The sequence below is a fragment of the Macrotis lagotis genome, chromosome 6, assembly GCF_037893015.1.
Source record: "Macrotis lagotis isolate mMagLag1 chromosome 6, bilby.v1.9.chrom.fasta, whole genome shotgun sequence".
Lineage (NCBI taxonomy): Eukaryota > Metazoa > Chordata > Mammalia > Peramelemorphia > Peramelidae > Macrotis > Macrotis lagotis.
In genome coordinates, this window is record NC_133663.1 from 279,886 (window position 1) to 302,481 (window position 22,596).

At 42.0% G+C, this 22,596-nt stretch overlaps 1 protein-coding gene and 1 pseudogene across 1 annotated transcript; one reads left to right on the plus strand and one right to left on the minus strand.

Annotated features, from left to right (window-relative positions):
• Positions 1-3,706: 3,706 nt before the first annotated feature.
• LOC141490500 (uncharacterized) lies at positions 3,707-15,842 on the plus strand. The gene is made up of 3 exons (XM_074190482.1): positions 3,707-4,777; positions 5,327-5,422; positions 10,560-15,842. Exons 1-3 carry the CDS (start codon positions 4,744-4,746, stop codon positions 12,377-12,379), a joined length of 1,950 nt encoding a protein of 649 aa, XP_074046583.1. The 5' UTR covers positions 3,707-4,743; the 3' UTR covers positions 12,380-15,842.
• Positions 9,232-10,246, minus strand: LOC141490502 (small ribosomal subunit protein uS2 pseudogene; annotated as a pseudogene).
• Positions 15,843-22,596: the final 6,754 nt, after the last annotated feature.

Sequence of the window (22,596 nt, forward strand, 5' to 3'; positions counted from 1 at the left end):
AACAACAAATATAAGTAATGGAGATAAACTAGGAGCATTTCCAATAAGATCAGGAGTGAAACAAGGAAGCTCATTATCACCATTACTATTCAATATAGTATTAGAAATGTTAACTTTAGCATTAAGAGAAGAAAAAGAAATTGAAGGAATCAGAATTGATAATGAGGAAGCAAAGCTTTTCACTCTACAGATGATATGATGGTTTACTTAGAGAATCTGAGAAAAGCCTCTAAAACAATACTTGGAACTCTTAACAAATTCAGCAAAGTAGCAGATATAAACTAAACCCACAGAAATCATCAGCATTTCTATATATGAACAACAAAGCCCAAGACCAGAACTATGAAGAGAAATTAAACTCCAGACAACATTAAATACTTAGGAATCAACTTCCCAAGACAGACCCAGAAACTGTATGTACCCAATTACAAAACACATTTCAAAGTCAGAGCTAAACAATTGGAAAAATGTCAATTGCTCAGGTTAGGTTTAGGTTGAGCTAATACAATAAAAATGATACTTCTACCCAAATTAAATTATGTACCATACCAATCAACCTACCAAATAACTATTTTACTGAGCTAGGAAAAAATAGCAAAATAAATCATCTGGAGCAAAAAAAAAAAAGGTGAAGAATATCAAGGGAAATGATGGGGGAAAAATGTAAATGAAAGTGACTTAGCTGTACCAGATCTAAAACTATACTATACAATGTCAGTCATCAAAATTGCCTGGTACTGGTTAAGAAATAGAGTAATGGATCAATGGATTAGAATAGCTACAAAAGAAACAGTAGTGAATGACTATAGTAAAGTATTGTTTGACAAACCCCAAAAACATTAGCTTCTGGGATAAAAAAATTGAGAAAACAAAAATAGTATGGCAAAAATTAGGCATAGATGTGGGTCTATGTCTAATAGATCCTATACCAAATAAGGTCAAAATATGGGTTCAGGATTTAGACATAAAGAATGATGCCATAGATCAAGTAACAGATCAAGAAATAATCTGTCAGCTCTATGGGAAGGGAAGAAATTTATGACCAAACAAGAAATAGAGTACATTATAAACTGCAAAATGGATGACTGACTATATTAAATTTAAAAGTGTTTTTGCACTAATGAAATCAATCTTGCCAAGAATAGAAGGAAAACAGAAAACTGGGAAACAATTTTCTACAAGTAGGAGTTCTGATAAAGGTCTCATTTCTAAAATAGAGAGAGAATTGAATCAAATTTATAAGGCTCAAGTTATTCCCCAATTGTTAAATTGTCAAAGGATATGAACAGGCAGTTTTCAAATGAAGAAATTAAAGCTTTATAAAGCATATGAAAAAATGCTCCAAATCATTACTGATTAGAGAAATGCAAATTAAAACAACTATGAGATTGTTTTACCTGTCAGACTGGCTATGATGACAGAAAGAGAAAATGATCAATGTTGGAGAGATTGTGGGAGGACTGGGACATTGAAGCACTGTTGATTGAGTTGTGAACATCCATCCTTTCTGGATAGCAATATGGAACTATGCCCAAAGAGCAATAAAAGTGATCATACTCTTTGATTCAGTTATACCAATAGTAGGCCTATATCTAGAAGAAATCATAAAAAAATGTGAAAAGTCCCATATGTTCTAAAATATTCATAGCCTTTTTTGTTGGGGCAAAGAATTGGAAATTGAGATGTCCATCAACTGGGGAATGACTGAACAAGGTATAATATATGAATGTTATGGAGTACTATTCTATAACAAATTATGAATGGTTGGTCTCTATGGAAGCATGGAACTGATGTTGAGAGAAGGAGCAGAACCAAGTGGACATTGTACACATTAAAACATTGTGAGATGATCAACCCTGATGGATGCAGCTCTTCTCTGAGAAGTTCAGGGAGTTAGGACAATCCTGGTGACCAGTTATGGACAGTGCTATCCCCATGCAAAGAAAAACAAAACCAAAAAATGAGCACTACCTACACTTTTTAAAAATTTCTCATATTTTCCCCTTCCTATCCCATGGTTTTCTTTTCCCTTAGTCCTAATTCCTGATACAGAAAATAACTAACATATAAACATGTTAAATACAAATGCATGTACAATATTCACTAGACTGTTCACTGCTGTGGGGAGGAGGAAGAATGGAAATAAATGATGTAACTTATAAATATGCATGTGAATGAATGTTGGAAAATTTTCATAACATGTAATTGGAAAAATAAAGTATCAATTAGGAAAAAAGAGATTAAAAAATACTTAGTCCCAAAACCGATGAAGAAAAAAGACCAGATAATGAGAGTGTTTTCTGTCATACTAAACTATTCTGTGAACAAAAAGCCCTTTTACAACATCAGAATTCTTTGGTGGATGATATATACTGCAAGATAGAAGACAAAATTTCTGAAAAATCAAAACTGAGGGTGATGAAAGAGCAAAAAGAAGGGTGTATGATGGCCTTCAACACATTGCAGTTTTCTTGTTTTGTTTCTGTAAGGCAGTGGGGTTGGTGACTTGCCCGTCTGAGGGTGCATTTGAACTCAGGTCCTCCTGCCTCCAGGGCTGGCGCTCTACCCAGCACGCCACCTGGCGGCACCCCAGGGTTTTCTTAGTATTGGACTTGATTGCAAGAAGCTGGGGAAAGCTAGTGATCAGGAAACGTGACTGTAAAAGAAAGGGGGATGGGGAGGGGGAGGAGGAAGAGAATGAGGGGAGGGGGAAGGGGAGGAGGAGGAGGGGAGGGGGAGGAGGAGGAGGAGGGAGGAGGAGGAGGAAGAGGATGAGAGGAGGGGGAGGGGGAGGAGGAGGAGGAGGAGGATGGGGATGGGGAGGAGGAGGAGGGGGAGGATGGGGGAGGGGGAGGAGGAGGAGGAGGAGGGTTAGGGTTAGGGTTAGGATGGGGGCGCGGTCCAGCAGGATGCCCCTCGCCTTGGGTGAGGGCAGGACGCTTGCGGGGTCCCCCCCTCTCCCCAGGGTAGGGCCCCTGGAAAGGAGCAGAGAAGGGGGTCCGCATGGAACAGCCTCAGGCTGGGGGGGAGGGAAAGGGGGAGGGTCAGCTCCGGAGCCCGCAGGAGCCGGGGCGCCCGGGGGGAGGGGGGCAGCGCGCACGCGCAGACAGGCCGCCTCGGGGCTTGGACTACATTTTCCGAAAGGCCTTGCGCGCCAGCGCCGCCCCTTCCTCGCCGGGCGGTTGTCATGGAAACGGCAGGACGCAACTCCCGGGGGAAGCAGGAGAGCCGGGGGCGCTGTGGGGTGACTTCCGCTTCCGCTCGCCGCCTCGTGGGCAGCGGTCCCCCCTGCTGCCGGGGTCCCCCCGCCCCTCCCCCATCCGTAGCCCCGCCCCGCGAGGGGTGCCAGGGGGTGCGTTGAGGGGACGCTTCGGCCCCCCCGCCCCCGAAGCCAGGAGACCCCCCCGGCGCGGGCATGGCCCCCGCGCGCCTGCCGGGCAGCGCCCCCCAGGTGAGTCGGGAGCCCGGGGGGTGCCCCGGACCTCGGGGGGCAGATCGGGGGCCGGGGAGACGCGGCCTCGTGGGCACCGAGGATCCCGCCTCGGAGGAAGGACCGGGGAGCCCCCCGGGAGCCCCCGGGCAGGCCTGCGCCCCGCGGCGGGGGGGTCCCCGCCACCTGTGTGGTGGCCCCGCAGGTGACCAGCTCCTCCGCTTCTGACATCCGTGGCGCCGTGAGCCGGCCCCATGGGAGCCCATATGTTATTGGGGTTGCGGACCCCCATCACACGCCTTCAGCTCCCAGACCCCGTGTTTGCATAGCGGTTTGGGAAAGGTTTGCATTTAATCTTAGAAGAAGCCTAGATCCGATGAAAATAAACGCCCGTTCTCCTGTTCGCTTCTGGGCCAAACTAATGGCACTTTTTGCTTCGATGGTCCAAGCCAGAAATGCACGAGAGGAGATCCACAGATCGCCCAGCGTTGTACGCTATTTCTAGGTCTGCACTCTAGGCGCTCTACACTGCCTCAGGCTGGTCTTGGGGACAGCCGTGGGTTTCATGCTCAGCCCCAGTCTGTAGGGTGACCCCCCCCCATTCACCACAAATTCCACTTTGGTGTGTGACAGCTTATCTAGTTCAGCATATCTAAAGCCAGGATGTCATCTGATGAAAGCCGAAAACCATGGCAGAATCCAGTCCTGGGCTGGTGGAGCTCCTGGGGGAGAGAAGTTGTCTACAGGTGCCATTGATCTTGACCTTGGGAATGACTAAGCGTAGAGGGAAGAGAAGAGGATCTCGTGCTGGATCTGCTTACTGGCTAGTCTCTACACACTGGGAATAACAAATCCCCACCCTCACTGCCTTGGTGAGAGAGAAGCTTTTCCCTAAGCAGATAGGTGTTATAGGAGCTTTACATCTCTGCAGTTGGGAGAGGCCTTAGAAATCACAGCATCTAATGCCTCATGCTTCAGATGAGAAGGGAAGGGACCTGACCAAGGTCACAGAGGCAGTAAATAGCTGATAGACCCTCTGGCTTCAAATCCAGTGCCCTTTCTACTATGACTGGCTGCTTCTCTAGATCACAGTGAAATCAGAATACTAAGAACTACTCCCCTAACCATTCCATTCCCTCATTTCTGGCCTCTCCCCCACCCCAAGACCATTTGAGGGCTGGTCCCTAGATAATCAAAAATAAATTCATTTGGTATTTTAGGGGCCAGTAACCTTCCAGGATGTGGCAGTGGTTTTCACACAGGAGGAGTGGTATTACCTGGACCTCTCTCAGAAGGAGTTGTACCGAGATGTGATGCTGGAGAATTACAGAAATCTGCTGTACCTTGGTGAGGACAGTCCCCTCTTTCAAATAGACTTTCTGGCCTCCCTAGGGCTGAGACATGAAGGTCTTTGGCCTTTCTGACCAGGAAATTCTTTCAGTTACTCACCAGACATTTCTCTGGCAGATAACGCTGAACCTTAGAGGAACTTCCCAATTCTGCCAGGACCACATGAGGAGTGAGGGCCTGTTAATGAGGGCACTTTATAAAGCAAAGACCCCTGGAAACAGTGCTGAGTGAAGGAGATACTCAGGATGTTATAAGAAGAGTCTGGGCACAAAAAAAAAAGAACAGTCTGGGCAGCTGGGTAGAGGACATGTTGGGAGGAGACTTGCTTTAGCCCCTTTGACCCATTCCCAACCATGGCACTGTAGATTTCTGACTTCAGTCCTAGACCAGGAAGAAGAACTCAGTGGTGTTTCTTTGGGGGTCATTTTCCAGCTCTACTGCATTTGGTGTTCTTTATCCTCCTCGCTGCAGTGATTTTTTTAGGGCCATCAGGGTGATTGGAACCTCTGCTGTCTTTAATAGAAGACTCTTATTTCCTTTGAACAGGACTTGTAGCTTCCAAACCAGATGTGATTTATCAGTTTGAACAAGGCAAAGCCTCTTGGAAGCCAGGCAGGAGAATCCCAGGAAGCATCTGTCCAGGTAAGTGAGTGATCACCAGGCAAGTGAGTCCCTGAGATATGTAATCTCTAATGGTCAGTAAGAGAAAACTCCTCTACAGTGTTGGAGCTTCCTGGCCTGTGTATGCCAGGAGAGCCCCATCATTGCCTCCACAGGCGTTTATCTCACCATCTCTCTACTCAGAGGAAGAGATGCTACTCTCAGAATTTTTGATTTAGAGCTGAGAGGTTTGGGAATGAGGAACAGCCAGAGAAAATGCCCAGAACCAAGATATGGAGGGCCTTTTTCATCAAGCAGCCAGGAGGCTGGCATCTCTGGATCATAGAGGACATGTTGAGGAGTAAAGTATAAGAAGAACAGATAGGATTTAGGGGTTAAGGTAATGAAAGAACTCTGAATGCCAAGCAGAATGTTTTGCTTTTGTTCCTAGAGGCCATAGGGAACCACTAGAGTTTATTGAGTGAGGAGTGCCATGATGAGACCTGATCATTTTGATGGCTGAATGGGGAGAGATGAGACAGGCTGACACTCTAAAAGGCTAGGGTAACAGTCCAGGAATAGTGATGAGGAGAGAAGGGGGCATATTAGAAAGATGCTGCAAAGTTGAAAGCAGCAGGCTTTGGCACCATTTTGAATAAAGGAGGATGTAGTTAGAGATAGTGAGGAGTCTAGGAAAACTTTTAGGTGGGAAACCTGAGGGTCAAAAGAAAAGTGTTGCCTCCACAGTTTAGGGAAAGCAGAAGTTGGAAGGTTTAAGGGAGAAGTCTGTGAATTCTGCTTTGAACCAGTTGAATTCAAGATATTCTAAATGACAGTTGGAGATCCAAGATTGAAGGTTAGTAGAGAGAATGGGGCAGGATCCATAGATTTGAGAATTATCAGAATAGAGATGATAATTAAATTCATGAGAATTTAAGAGATCATCAGGTGAAGTAGTAAAGAAGAGAGGCTCAGGACAGAATCCTGGGGGACACTTATGATTAGAAAGCATGACCTGGAGGAGCATCCAGCAGAAGCTGCTGAGAAGGAATAATCAGAGAGGAAGGAGAGAACCAGGAGAAATTGATGTCTTGAAAATTTAGAGGGAAGAGATTATGAAGGAGAAAAGAATGGTCAGCTGTGTCAGAGTCTGCAGAGAAGTTGAGGAAAGGAGAAAAGGTCATTGGATTGGGGAACTAAAAAAGCATTGCTGACTTCGCTGGAAGAAGGTCAGAAGCCAGATTATAAGGAATTAGAGTGATAGAATAGGAAATGGGGCATCTGTTATGGATGGCCTGGGAATGGAAGGCTCAAATGAAAGTAGTTTGAAGATGGGTGAGACAAGGGCATGTTAACAGACTATAGGGGATGAACCAGTAGATAGGGAGAAGTGAAAAATGAAAGAATGGGGATGGCTTCCGAGCAGTGGGTTGGAATGGGATCACTTGTCAACACAGAGTTGGCCTTAATTGGGCGTGAACTCAACTTCAGCATGTGAGGCAGGAGAAGGAGGAAAGAGGACAGACAGCAGATAAGTGATAGATGAGGAAAAGGGCAAGGGGGAGCTCATGGCAAATGGCCTCCATTTTTCCTGTAAAACCTGAGGCAGGGTTCTCAACTAAGAGTGGGAGGAGAGTTGAGGTTTGGAAGAGCTGCAGTAAAGAGAGGGAGGGGGTAGTTGATAAGGGAGTATACCAAATCAGAATGGTTGAAAGATGTTCACTTTCCTTCAACAACAGGTGTATATAAGCAAAGGTAGGAGATGTAGGAGGGATCCAAGGAGGAGGCATGGCAGGGTATGATCAAGTGAAATGATCAGGGAGCCTGGGATTTAAGAATAGGACAGTGTAAAGTTGAATTGTTTCACAAAGGGGTCAGGATGTGAAAAAGAGGAGAGAGTGACTGGTACAGAGATGATCTGGGAGAGAACTGAGGGATCGAGAAATTGGAGATCACGTTGAAGATGAATGTAGGGTTCTGTAAGGTAGGGCTGAGGAATAGGTAGTTTGCCACTAGATTAGGGTCAGATAAGGAGATTTTGGAGTACCTGAATGTGGTTAATGGCATGATCCATCTTTAACTACCTTTGTATGTGGTTGAGGAAGGATGGGAAGTGAGTAGGATGAGGAACTAAGTAGTGGTTAAGGTTTTCAGGAGAGGATCTATACTGTATGGTAAAGTTCCCTGGTAAGAAGAAAGAAAAATAGTAAGCCATATACTATATAGCTTCCTCATTGAGGAAAGAAGGGAAGTGACCTGGGGATTTGAGGACAAAAGATATCAGGATTTTGATTGAATGATAGAGATGAATTGCCAGAACCTCAAAGGAGGAAGGTTGCTGATTGAGGTGAGGGGGGACTTTGAAATGGCAGTGAGAAACAAATTGGATGCCAACTCCCCTGCCTTGACTGTTGAGCTGAGAAGAGTGAGTGAAGGGACAGCCAGGAGTGGAAAAGGTTGTCAGGGAGGCTGTGTCATGAGGGAAGGAGCCAAGTTTCAGTGATAGATGGAAGGAGTGGGAAAGATTTAGGATGAAGGAACCTTTATTGTCTATGGAAAAGGCATTCCAGAGGGCACATTGAAGATGGTAGGTGATGTTTGCTTGGAGCTTTGGGGTTAGGAGAGTCAAGAAGAATGGGAATAAGGAATCAAATGCTGGATATTGGAGAGCAGGGTTTGGATGATAGCCTACAAGGGTTTAGAATTTCTGGGATATGGAGGGCATGACCAAGTATGAGTTAAAAGCAGCTCTACTATCCAAGGAGACTGGAGATAAGGCTCTAGAGAAGTACAGCAGGAGTTGGCAGGCATAGAGTCAGACAGGAGGCCCTGTTTCCATACACTCTTTCTAAGGACTGGAGATTAGGGAGGAAGCAACATAACAGAAGCAAGTCATTTCTCCTGCCCCCTACCTCTGCCCCAATTTTTTTTCTTCCTCTTCCTCTTCCTCAAGAGACAAAATAGCAGAAGAGGGAAAGACTAGAGTCAAAGGAAAGATTGCTTCTCTTTCCAACAAAGGTTCTCCACAGTGAAGGAGGTTGGCAGCATGAGGTAGATTTTGCCTTGTATTGACACAGATGGAAGTCACTCTGCCTGCCCCTTATCTTCCTCCTTCAGCAGACAGAGGCAACAAGAGGTAGAGGGCAGGCAGAGAAAGGTCTTACTCTTCTTCCCTTGAACTGAACAACAGTTGTTGCAATAAGAAGCTCATAGAGAACTTGTTTTGGAATAGGCAGAAATAACCCATGCTATGCTATGCTAGAAAGGTTTATTCTTACAATGGATCATGCAGAATTAAATTACACTTTAATTCATTTCTATTAAAATAGCCTATAGTTTTGGTTTGATGTGTCCTTTATTAAATTACCTTTTTACTGTCCATATTACATATGGAAAATAAGCCCATTGTATCTCTTTTCCTGTTCTAAGCATAAAAAAAATTTAGAATCAGAATTGTATTTTTAATGAAATTGTAGAGCAATCCAATCAGGTTCTCCAGTAACTTAGAAATGCTTTCTATGTACTCCCTGACAGCTTCTGACTTCTGATAAAATATTTTCACATGCTGAGTTTTTCCCTGCCATGAGAGATCTGCACAGCAAGAAGACCATGAGGTTAGAAGGCTATAGATCCACATTCTGTTGTGTGCAACTAATTAACTATGTGGTCTTAGAGAAGTCATTAAATTGTTCTGAGTCTCAGTGTTCTTTTTAAAAATATAATAACTGTCTTATCTCTCTCACAGTATAGTCTTCTCAGTTTTATATTTGTTTCTTTGTTGGGTTTTTTTTTGGCAGGCAGTGAGGTTAAAATGACTTGCCCATGGTCACACAGCTAGATAATTTTTTTCTTTTTTTTCTTCTTTTTTTTGTTAAGAAACCAATGTTTATTTTCCATCCGCAGTTTTCCAACACTATTAGAGCATCTGGGTAAAACTTAGGACCACTCTGTGGTAGTTCCTACCCATTCAGTGGCCTGAGCAGTAGGAGCTGCAGACCAGTCCTCAGTAGCTGGCTGAGCACTCCAATCTTCAGTAGGGAACTGCTGAATGGGCACAGATGGCACCTGGATGCCCTCAGACCAATCAGCCACCTCTGGCTGAGCAGCAGTGAATTCTGGGGCAGGTGCAGTCCATTCACCCTGAAATTCCTCCTTTGTCACTGCCTTCTCAGCTGCGGCCTGCTCTTCCTTTTCAATCTCCTCTGGATCTCTGTAGAAGTAAAGATCAGGCATGACCTCCCATGGGTGCTCATGGGAGATTGTACCACGCATCCGCAGGACTTCTCGGGCCAGCATCCACCACATCAGACCCACTGAGTGAGCTCCCTTGTTGTTACATGGAATGGCGATGTCCACATAGCGAAGTGGGGAGTCTGTGTTGCACAGTGCAATGGTTGGAAGGTTAACATATGATGCTTCAGTCAAAGGCTGATGATCTGCACAAGGATCAGTGACCACCAAGAGGCGAGGCTCCCTGAAAGCTGCCTGGATCTGGTTAGTGAAGGTGCCCGGGGTGAAGGGTCCAGCAATAGGTGTGGCGCCAGTGGCAGCAGCAAATTTCAGAACAGCTCTCTGGCCAGTGTTCCTGGATGAGATGACACTAACATCAGCTGGATTTTCAATGGCAACAATGGCACGAGCTGCCAGCAGAAGCTTTTCCCAAGTTGTCTTCAAATTAATGATATAGATGCTGTCACTCTTCCTTTTATAGATATACTGTTCCATCTGGAAGTCCAAATTGGTGCCACCCAAATGGGTGCCCACAGCAAGGAATTTGAGGACATCCTCCTCCTTCATCTGCAAGACATCCAGGGCTCCGGACATTGTGAAAGTTTCCCTTGAAAGTTACGACGGAAACCGTGAACAATGCCGTATGGACCCCTCTTCTGGGCAGCGGAAAGGGCGATAATTTTTTTTCAAGTGTCTGAGGCTGGATTTGAACTCAGGTCCTCCTGACTTCAGGGCTAGTGTTCTATCCACTGTGTCACTTAGCTGCCCCACAATATGGTCTTGAATCTCACTATGAAAGTTTTTTCTTTTATTAACTAAAAGACCCAGGTGTTTTTTTTTTAATTCTACTGTTTAAGGTTTAACAGGTCTTGTTTCTGGAAGATACACAAACTAGAACTATTTGTTTAGCAGTTAAGTAAAGTCTCAATTTCTGTTTTATTTCTTTCAGATGGGGAGAATGTGCTTGAATGCAAGGAGTCAACTACAAAGCTGAACCTTTCTGGGGAGCATTTTTCCTTAAATAGACTCACAGGGTCTGGTCTTGGTGACTTCAACTTGAAAGAACCCTGGGAATTGGATGTTGGATTAGGGGAACAGAAAAGCATTGAGGAGAAAAATTCCCAGGAAGTAAAAATCCTTCAGAAAAAAACTTTGAAACAGGTGCTTATCAGTGAATGTAATAAATACAGCCAAAACTTCAGTCAAGAACCAAAATTTTTTCCACAAGAAGTATCTATAGAAAAGAATCTTTATAGATGTAATGTCCACAGAAAGAACTTCATTCTGACATCAGACTCAAGGAAATGTAATAGAATCTGCTCAAAAGAGACATTTTCTCAGGATAATGAATGTGGGAAATGTTTTGATGCTAAACTAGATTTTATTGAATATCATAGATGCTATCCTGGAGTAAAAACTAAGGATTATAATGAACATGACAAAACCATCCATCTTGGTCCGTTTACTCATTCCTATCAGTCAATTGATATTGAAGAGAAAACTCCTAAATGTAATAAATTTGGGGAGACTTCCTCCCAAACTATAAAACTTAATGAACAGAGAGTTCTCACTGACGAAAAACCTTATGAATGTAATGACTGTGGGAAGGCCTTCCGCCTGAAGGAACCCCTTCTTCAACATCAGAGAATTCATACTGGAGAGAAGCCTCATAAGTGTAATGACTGTGGGAAGACCTTTAGCCAAAGAGGACATCTTACTCTACATCAGAGAATTCATACTGGAGAAAAACCTTATGAATGTAAAGAATGTGGAAAATCTTTTCGCCTGAGAGATCCACTCATTCAGCATCAACGAATTCATACTGGAGAAAAGCCTCATAAATGTAATGAATGTGGAAAGGCTTTTTCTGTGAGGACAGATCTTACCAGACACCAGAGAATTCATACAGGAGAAAAGCCTTATGAGTGTAATGAATGTGGAAAGGCATTCCGTGTAAGGGCAGAGCTTACAAGACATCAGAGAGTTCATACTGGAGAGAAACCTTATGAATGTAATCAATGTGGCAAGGCCTTCCGCCTGAGCAAAGATCGTACCCGCCATCAGAGAATTCATACTGGAGAGAAACCTTATGAATGTCATCAATGTGGAAAGGCCTTCTGCCGGAGAGAACCTCTTATGCAACATCAGAGAATTCATACTGGAGAGAAGCCTCATAAATGTAGTGAATGTGGGAAGGCCTTTGGCCTCAGAAGACAGCTTATGGAACACCAGAGAATTCATAGTGGAGAAAAGCCTCATAAATGTAATGAATGTGGGAAGGCCTTCTTTGTAAGGACAGATCTTACCAGACATCAGAGAATTCATACTGGTGAAAAACCTTATGAATGTAATGAGTGTCAGAAAGCCTTCCATGTGAAAACAGAGCTTACTAGACATCAGAGACTTCATACTGGAGAAAAACCATATGAATGTAATCAATGTGGGAAAGCCTTCCGCCTGAGTAAAGAGTGTAGCCGACATCAGAGAATCCATACTGGTGACAAACCTTACAAATGTAATCAATGTGGGAAGGCTTTCTGTGTAAAGACAGAGCTTACCCTTCATCAGAGAATTCATACTGGAGAGAAACCTTATAAATGTAATCAATGTGGAAAGGCCTTCCGTCTAAGCACACAACTTACCCAACATCAGAGAATTCATACTGGAGAGAAACCTTATAAATGTAATCAGTGTGGGAAAACATTCCGCCTGAGTACACAGCTTACCCAACACCAGAGAATTCACATTGGAGAAGAACTTTATGAATAATTAATTGGAAAGGCTAATGATGCAAAAAGCCAAACATTTTACCTGATAATTTTATTCATACCTGACAGCAATATTATCTTTAATGGGTGTGAGAATGCCTGCCTGAGTATTTATGTGGCCTAATATAAACCCATAGTTTTAGAGCTAAAAGGGACCCTGGAGGCTGGTTTTCTCATTTTATAATTAAACTTTGGCCCAGGAAGATAAGTGACTTATCCAAGGTCGCACAGATGGGGGGGAGGGGATATGAACTCAGGTCTCATGATCTTAGTTCAACATGCTTCTCCTGAACCATACTGCCTCATCCTAAACATGAAAGAAAGAAAGAAATCATTTCAGGTGGAATGAATGTGAAAAAGGTTTATTCCAAAGTATAGAGATTTCTTGACATCGAGTATTCACATCAGAAAAGCTTTTACATTTGGTAATCTTCAGTGCTTCTTCATTGAGTATCTGACCCCAAGTCAGAGAATTCATCTTGGAGAGAAATTTTATAAATGTAATATGGGAAAGCCACTCTAGGAGATCAATTTTCTCAACCCTGGAAAATTTATTTAAGAGAAAACTTATGAATATATGAACATAGGACAATATTCTGTATGAATGCAGAGCCTACTTAACATCACAGTATTTATACCAGAGAAAATTTATTTTAAAGATCATAGGCCTCTTAATAGGGTAAATATTTTATTCAACCATTAGTTTGTATTGGAGAAAGAAACATGATTTAAAAAAAACCTTTCCATCAGAAGTTATACCTTTAATTGATTGAAAGATAACAATTTGCTTTAAAAACAGAAAGGATTTTTGCAATCATGTGGGCTCAAGAAAGACTTTTTCTGCCCTATGAAAAATATCCATGAGTTTTCAAAAACCCCTTCAGCTACACCATATCAACTTGGAACACATGCAATTCTAGGGTGTTTGTATGTATACTTTTTGAGACTTTACAGGAAAGAAAAGATCATTTCTCAAAAAATCGATGAATAAAAAGAATCTCTTAAATTCTTAATATATGTTAAATACTGTGGATACCAGTACAAAAAAGGAAACGGGGTTAGGATGAGAAGACTGACTTCAAAATGCTTACATTCTTACAGGAAGAGACAACCCAGTGTAGTTGTATCTAGGTGTTCTGGTCTGAAGAGTAGAGGCATAGGGCAGTTGATCAAAATGGTAGTGATTTGATTACCATATAGCCAGATCTAGCTTAGACAAATACTACATGTGCACAAATAGTTACTTGGTGCCAGAATAAATGTGGCCTACTGTGGGATATTCTCACACATCTGCCAATTACAATATATATATTTGTAACAATTTTATGATACCCCAAAATTGTCGTCATGGGTATATCATTGATTGGACTAAGGAAACTGGTGTATTAATGTAATTTAATGTTTTTTGTGCCATTAGGAATTATGAATGTAGGAAATTTTGTGATTAGGGAAAAGGGTACAAAGAACAAAAGAATGACAATAATGACCACAGTAGTATAAAGGAAAACAAACCTAAAAGATTTCAGAATTCTTTGTGGCTTCAAAGAACAGATAGTGAAGCATGCCGCTTCCATTAAAGTAGTGGTTGCAGATATGGTGAACATTCAGATATGGCAATATGTTCATTTAATCTACAAAGAAGGCATTCACTCTCCATTAATGGGCAGATTCTGTCATCATCTGGATAGACATCCCCAAGCACATGTGAGGGTTTCCTGTGTAGATGGCTAGAATATACTTTTCTGAGAGATTATGACTACTGTCAAAGAGGTCCTGCAGTAAGTGTCCTGGGGTTTGCTTTGAAAAGCAGGGTCATCCACAAATTAAAACATGCAAAGAACTTCATCAAGAAATTATTCATCTTGAACTTTTTCGTGAAAATGTGCTGCCATTTATGCCTCTGCTGATAATCTGAGGATCATTGAACATATTATGTAATAAAAACACTCTAAAGGTCACTAAGTGACCTATAAGGGCATCATACCTCCAGGAATGTTGGAAGCCAAATCCAGGATAGAGAGAAAGGTTGGTTTGAGCTCTCTGGGCCCTGTGATTACCAATTGCCACAATAATGAATATTAGCATAAGTTTTCAATGCATTTTACATATAGCTTTCTTTTGATCCTTATCCAAAATTCTGGGAGGTGACTATTGTTCCCATTTTACAGATGAGGAAACTGGTGCAAATAGGTTAAATGACTTACTCAAGGACTCGGCTACTGTCTAAGGTCAGATTTAAACTTGAGGCTCCCTTACTAGTAGACTATACTCTCCTGTGCCACCTAGCTGCCTGATTCCCCCATTAGGCATGAACTTCTTAGTCGATTTGTGAATACTCTCCAGCTTCCCAGTGACCTTCCTAAAACCAGAAGATCTGAGGATACTCTAAGTTGGTCAACACAGCCTGAGACCACTTTGAATTTTGCTGGCTGCCATCTCACAGTCATAGAGCTGGGATTGTTGTGGCCCTTGGAGTTCACCTAGTGCTCCAGACCTTTGTAAGTCAAATTGTGGTATAGCCCATCCCTTCCCATCTTGTGTGTCAGCCCTAGTGTCAGGAGGACCTGAGTTCAAATGTGGCCTCAAGTTACTAGCTGTGTGACTTTGAGCAAATCACTTAACCCTATTTGCCTCTGTTTTTTCATTGGAACTGGAGAAGCAAGTGGCAAACTACATCAGTATTTTTGCCAAGGAAACCCCAAATGGAATCACAAAGGGTCAGACACAATTAATTGACTAAACAACAAAATATGAGTCTTTGGATCTAAGTCACTAGTTACTAATCTATCTTACTGCTGTATGATCTAACTAAAACTTCCTTTTTTTTTAACTCAGGATCACCTAAAATTAAAAATTATTGAGGAGCCTCCCTAAACAATTTTTGTTTATGGTGAATATTTATTATATTATAAATTAAAACATCTTAGTGTTGTTAAGAAAATAGGTTTAACATGGCAAACATTTTAAAAGGGTTAAATCAGTCAATAAGCTCTGGGGATTCAAAGAAGGGTAAAAATCAGTTTCTATCATTAAGGAACTCACAATCTAATGGTGGGAAAATGCAAGTGGGGATCCCTAGATCAGTGATCTAACCTTTATCTCTTCACTTCTTCCATCATAGTATAAAAGAGTATCAAAATTTGCTAAAATCTAGGCCAGTAACACTACCATTTTAGCTATTCTGTACAAGAAGGAAATAAGATTGATGTTACATGCTGTGTTCTTGATGAAACCACATTTGTTTTCTGGGGTCACTGCTGTTTATAAAAATTCAGTCATCAGTGTTTTGATATCACATCTTTAAATTTTAAATTTTGACTGAAAACAATGTATGTCAAGCTATCCATTGCAAATTCTGGTCTTTCTATTAAAATAAATTAGGACAAATTTCTCTTTCCTCATTCCTGAGATTCCACTTCCATCTCCAAGGTCACTTTTTAAAAGGAACCCTTCTGTCTCCGTACATCAGTGTCCAATGCTGAGAAAGGGGTGATTTTAATTAGATTTTAATTCCTTCAAATTCCCAGAAGATTTTGTCTCTGAATGAAGTCTGTGATTTAGGGTGAGGGAGGTAAAGGGGCTAAGACAGACATCAGACTTTTTTGGTGACCTGTGGAGAGGGATATGAATAAGAGTTGGACCTTATGGGGGTTTAGTCTGGGAGCAGGCTTAGCTTTGTTCATCTTAATGACAGAATATGAACCAACATTCCCTTCCTGCTTCCAATTAGTCATTGATTGACCCTTTTACCCAAGAAAGAATGCTTGCCTGGGGTTTTTGGTGAACAGGAGAGACCAGGAATATGAGTAAAGGTTTCTTTTTTAGAATCCCACCAGCTTCACTATGACTTCACTTTGGCATAGAAGGATACCTTCATCCAACATCTTTACCTAGATGGTGGTTACATGATTGACTGTGAGATATACCAGTAGAAGTCCTAGACTGATATTCCAGAGAACCTGAAGTAGGACACAAAATGAGACACAGGTCTCTGAGGTCTGGGAGAAGGAGCCTGGGTACTTGAGAAACATGGAACAAGAATTTAGGGGGAACCTTTCAGAAGATAAAAAGACCTGGTGCCACAAAAGGTCAAGAATAACAAGACAATTGATGAAAAAAACTGCAAAGGAAGGTGACTTAGCAGAATCGGATCTACAACTATATTATAAAGCAGCAGTCATCAAAACTGGGGTCAGCTAAGAAAAAGAGATTAGTGGACTAGATTAGGTGCAAAAGAAAAAGCAATAAATGACTAGTAATTTACTGTTTGATAGATCCAAAGACTCCAGCTTCTGGGATAAGAACCTTCTATTTGACAAAAGCTACTGGGAAAACTAGAAAACAGTCTATGCCTAAACCCACATTTCACACTCTGGGCACTATGCCTAGACCACACATTCACACTGGGCAAACAGCAGATTCCTGCTCCAGGGAGAGCAGAGAGACCTCTGCAGTCTCTCCCAACCTCCTTACCATCTGTGGACTGGGAGCTCTGGAAGTGCTGGGTGGCTTCCCCAGTTCCCACTGCAGATTCTCACTACAGGGCTGCTCTGAGACCAGGAACTCCTCTGCTTGCTCAGGGCCCACTCTGGTGTGGCAGAGTTATCTCACCACCCCTTCCAATCAAAATAAGATTGAAATGGGTACAGGATTTAGACATAAAGGGTGATACCGTAAGCCAATTAGAAGAAGGAATAGTCTTTGTTAGATCTATGGAGAGTAACAACATTATAAATTAAAAATTGGTTGATTTCAACTATGTTAATTTTAGAAGTTTTCATACAAACAAGCAAATGCAGCAAGATTAGAAGGAATGCAGAAAGCTGGGAAACAATTTTCACAGCTAGTGTTTCTGATAATGACTCATTTTTAAAATATTTAGAGAACTGAGTCAAATTTATAAAAGTTTAAGTAATTCTCCAATTGATAAATGGTGCAAGGATATGAACAGGAAGTTTTCAGTTGAAGAAATTATAGTCATATGAGAAAAGTCTCTAAATATTCTCTAAATTGATTAGAGAAATAAAAATTAAAACATCATCTACCAGATCGACAAAAATGACGAAAATGATAAATGATCGATGTTGGAGAGAATGTGGAAAAACTGGGACACTAATGCACTGTTGGTGGAGTTGGTGGAAAATTGATTCAACCATTCTGGAGAGCAATTTGGAACTATGCCCAAAGGGCAACAAACCTGCATATCTTTTGATCCAGCAAAACTATTACTAGGTCTACATCCCAAAGAGATTATATAAAAAAGGGAAAGAAGACCCACATGTACAAAAATATTTGTAGTAGCTCTTTTTGTAGTGACAAAGAATTGTAAAATGAGGGGGATGCCCATAAATTGGATAATGGCTGAACAAATTATAGTATAGGAATGGAATGTTTGTTTATTTATTCTTATTTTTGTACAAATGATGTTTTTTATATATTACTAAAATATTCTTGTTGAAGAGTAAACATAATACCCTCTCCCCCCAAAAATATAGACCCACATGAGCAATAAAGGAAAGAGAAATAATTAAAATTAAAAATAATAAGAAGGGCAGCCAGGTGGCGCAATGGATGGAGCACCAGCCCTGGAGTCAGGAGCACCCAAGCCCAAATCTGGCCCCAGACAATCACCCAACTGTGTTACCCTGGGCAAGCCACTCCAACTCCACTGCCCTGAAAAAAACAAAACTCCAAAATAAAATAATAATAATAATAATTATAGTAGGGGCGGCCAGGTGACCCAACAGACAGAGCATTGACTCTGGAGCCAGGAGCACCTGGGTCCAAATCCAGCCTCAGACACCCAACAATCTCCCAGTTGTGTGGCCCCAGGCAAGCCACCCAACCACATTTGCCCTGCAACCCCCCAAGTAATAATAATAATAAATAAATGTGCTTTAGTTTGTGTTCCAACACCTCCAGCTCTGTTGCAGGTAGATCACATTCTTTATGATAAGTCCATCCCAAAAGCTACTTCCATATTTTTCCACTGTTGCCATTGCTGATTGCAACTCCCTCCATTTGTACTTCTCTACTACCATATAATATATTTTCTCTCTCACTCTGTCCCTCTTCTTAAATGTGCTATAGGGTAGCTGAGTGGTACAGTGACAGATCCCTGGCCCCAGGGCCGAGAGGCCCCGAGTCCACATACCACCCCTTTGGCCCAGCATCAGCCTGGCCCTATTGGTCCTAGACAGGCCACCCAATCCCAGCCCCTTGCAAGAAGTAAAAAAGGAAATGTGTTATATCTGACCACTCTCCCCCAAGGTTCACCCTCTCCTCCATCACTCACATCCCCCCCTTCCCCTTGTACCCCTTCTCTCCTTCTTACTCTAGGTGTCTATACCCCAATGAGTATATATGCTATTTCCTCTCCTAGACATCTCTGATGAGAGTGAAGGTTCCCTCATTCCCCCTTGCCTTCCGCCCTTCCATAACATTGCAGTAGCTCATTGTAATAAAAAAAAAATCTTATATGAAATATCTTGGCCTATTCCACCTCTCCTTTCTCTTACTCCCATTACATTTCCCTTTTAGCCATTGACTCCATTTTTACAATATGTATCTTCAAATTCAGCTCTCTTCTGTGCTTCATCTATAAAAGCTCCTTCTACCTGCTCTATTCAGTGAGAAGGTTTATATGAATATTATCAGTATCATTTTTCTATGCAGGAATATATGTAGTTCATCATCATTAAGTCCCTCATATTTTACCCTTCTCCTCCACTCTCTATGCATCACCTGAGTCCTGTATTTGAAGATTAAACTTTCTGTTCAGCTTTGGCCATATCAACAGGAACATTTGAAATTCCCTTGGTTCATTGAAAGTTCATCTTTTTCCCTGGAAGAGGATATTCAGTTTTTCCAGGTAGTTGATTCTTGGGTGCATTACAAGCTCTTTTGCCTTCCAGAATATTATATTCCAAGCCCTATGAGCTTTTAATGTAGTTGCTGCTAAGTCATGTATGATCCTGACTGCAGCTCCATGGTATTTGAATTGTGTCTTTCGGCTGCTTGTAATATTTTCTCTTTGACTTGGGAGTTCTGGAACTTGGCTATAATATTCCTGGGGATTGTTTTTTGGGGGCTCTCTTTCCAGGGAAGATCGGTGGATTCTCTCAATTTCTATTTTGCCCTCTGCTTCTAGGATATCTGGGCAATTTTCCTGTAGGAATTCTTTAAAAATGATGTCAAGGCTCTTTTCCTGATCATGACTTTCAGGTATCCCAATAATTTTTAAATTATCTTTTCTGAATCTGTTTTCCAGATCAGTTGTTTTTTTCAATGAGATGCTTCACATTTTCTAATTTTTCATTCTTTTGGTTTTGAAGTATTGTGTCTTGATTTCTCATAAAGTCAGCAGCTTCCCTCAGTTACATTCTACTTCTGAAGGATTTATTTTCCTCAGAGAGCTTTCTTATTTCTTTTTTCCATCTGGCCAATTCTGCTTTTTAAAGCATTATTCTCCTCAATAACTTTTTTTTTAGGTTTTTTTGTAAGGCAAACGGGGTTAAGTAGCTTGCCCAAGGCCACACAGCTAGGTAATTATTAAGTGTCTGAGACCAGATTTACACCCAGGTACTCCTGACTCCAGGGCCAGTGGTTTATCCACTATGCCACCCCTTCCTCAATAACTTTTTGAACTGTTTTATCCATTTCACCTATGCTGGGTTTTAACATGTTGTTTTCTTCAGCATTTTTTTGTATCTCCCTGACTAAGCTGCTGACTTCTTTTTCATGTTTTTCCTGCATCTCTCTCATTTCTTTTCCCAACTTTTCTTCTATCTCCCTCACTTGATTTTCAAAATCTTTTTTGAGCTCTGTCATAACCTTAGCCCAATTTCCATTTTTCTTGGAGTCTTTAGATGCAGGAGCTCATACTTCCTCATCTTCAGATTGAATATTTTGATCCTTCTTGGGATCATATACAATGTATTTCTCAATGGTGTTCCTTTTTTTCCTCTGTTTACTCATTCTCCCAGCCTGTGCCTGGTTTTGAAATGCTTAATGTGTGAAGCTCCGTCTTCCTTCCTGGTCTGTGAATGACCACAAGCGTACCCTTCTGCCATGGGGCTGAGGTGGGGGGTGGGGGGCTGCTGCTGTTCTATGGGGGGCCTAGACTGTGATCAGGATCTGAATGTGGTCAGAGCCCCAGAGTCCTGTTCCAGGTACAGAGGACAGACTTGGGAAGTCTCTCTCCATTCCCCTACTTAGGCTGAGTACTCAAGCCTGGGGTCTCCTGCTTACCGGCTCCATGTGCTTCCGGTTCCTGGATCTGAGCTGCCCCAGCCACGCTGCTTGCTGAGTGCCCTAAGGACAGGGCTTCACATGCTCACTCTGGCAGAGGACCCCCTGCTGATCTTCCAAGCTGTGCCCAGTGCTCCCAGGGGTGTGGGTCAGGAAACTAACCCAGCTGCCATAAGCTATGGCTCCCAGCACCCTGGGGCTACCTCCAGGAGGCTGAAATTCCTTCACTCTGGCAGGCTGCCCCTCTAACCCTGTAGAACAGAGCCTTTCTGCTATTTTACAGGTTACCTTGGACTGGAGAAGTACCTCACTGGATCCCTCTGGGTTCTGTCTCTCAAAAATTTAATTAGTCCTTATTTTATAGGTTTTGAGAGAGAGTACCTAAGAGAGACTCTTCTTCTGTCGCCATCTTGGCTCTGCCCCCCCCCCCCAGTATAGGAATGTTATAAACTACTATTGTTCTGTAAGAAAGCATGAGCAGCTGAACTTCAGGAAAAACTTGGAAAGACTTGCATGAACTGATGCTCAGTGAAGTGAGCAGGACCAGGAAAACATTGTACATAGTAATGGCAACATTGTGAGATGAATCAGTTATGATGGACATAGCTCCTTTCAGCAGATGAGGGATCAAGGACAATCTCACATGATTTATTGTGGAAAATGAGGGATGGCTAGGTGGTGTTGGGGCGGCTAGGTGTTGCAGTGGATAGAGCACTGGCCCTGGAGTCAGGAGTACCTAAGTTCAAATCCAGCCTCAGACACTTAATAATTACCTAGCTGTGTGGCCTTGGGCAAAGCCACTTAACCACATTGCCTTGCAAAAAGTAAAACAAAAAAGAAAGAAAGAAAGAAAGAAAGAAAGAAAGAAAGAAAGAAAGAAAGAAAGAAAGAAAGAAAGAAAGAAGGAAGGAAGGAAGGAAGGAAGGAAGGAAGGAAGGAAGGAAGGAAGGAAGGAAGGAAGGAAGGAAGGAAGGAAGGAAGGAAAGGAAGGAAGGAAGGAAGGAAGGAAGGAAGAAAGAAAGAAAGAAAGAAAGAAAGAAAGAAAGAAAGAAAGAAAGAAAGAAAGAAAGAAAATGACATACACATCCAGAAAACAAACAACTATGGACTCTGAGTTCAGAGCAAAGCATTATGCTCACTTTTTTAAAAAACTTTTTTGTTTATTTATTTTAATTAAAATAATCTTGTTGTGAGAGTAAACATAAACCCCCTCCCCCCCAAAAAAAAGATGAGAAACCTCAAGAATAGTAAGAGAGGAAAAAAAGTGTGCTTCAGTCTATGTTCAGATTCCAATTGCTCTGTCTCTGGGATGAGTTGCCTTCTTTATCATAAGTCTACCAGAGAAGTTGCTTCAATATTTTTCCCACAGTTGCTATGCATAGCTGTCTTTCTCTCCACTCTATTCCACCCCACTCTCATTTATTCTATTCTCTCTCTCCTTTCATCCTGTCTCTGTTCAGAAGTGTGTTGTATCCAAGTACCTTCTCCCATGATCTTCCCTCTCCTCTACCACCTACTTCCCCTTCCCTTCCCCCATTCCCCCTTATCCCATCCATTTCCTCTCATTTTTCTCTAGGGTAAGATAGATTTCTATATATTTAATTAATGTGTATGTTATTTCTTCTCTGAGCTGTTTCTGATGAGAATGAAGACTCACTCATTCCCCCTTGCCTTCCCCTGTTCCACTCCATTGTAAAAGCTTTTTCTTGACTCTTATGTGAAATATCTTAACCCCTTCTTCCTGTCCTTGTCTTCCTCCCAGTACTTTCCTTTATCACCCATTGACTCCATCTTTTTACTATATTATACCATTGTATTCCGCTCCTTCCTGTGCCTTGTCTATATATGCTCCTTCTCACTACTCTTATAAATGAGAAAGTTCATACGAGTTATCAATATCTTCTTCCCATGCAAGAATACAAACAGTTCAACATAATTATTCCTTCTCATTCACTCCCTCTATGGATC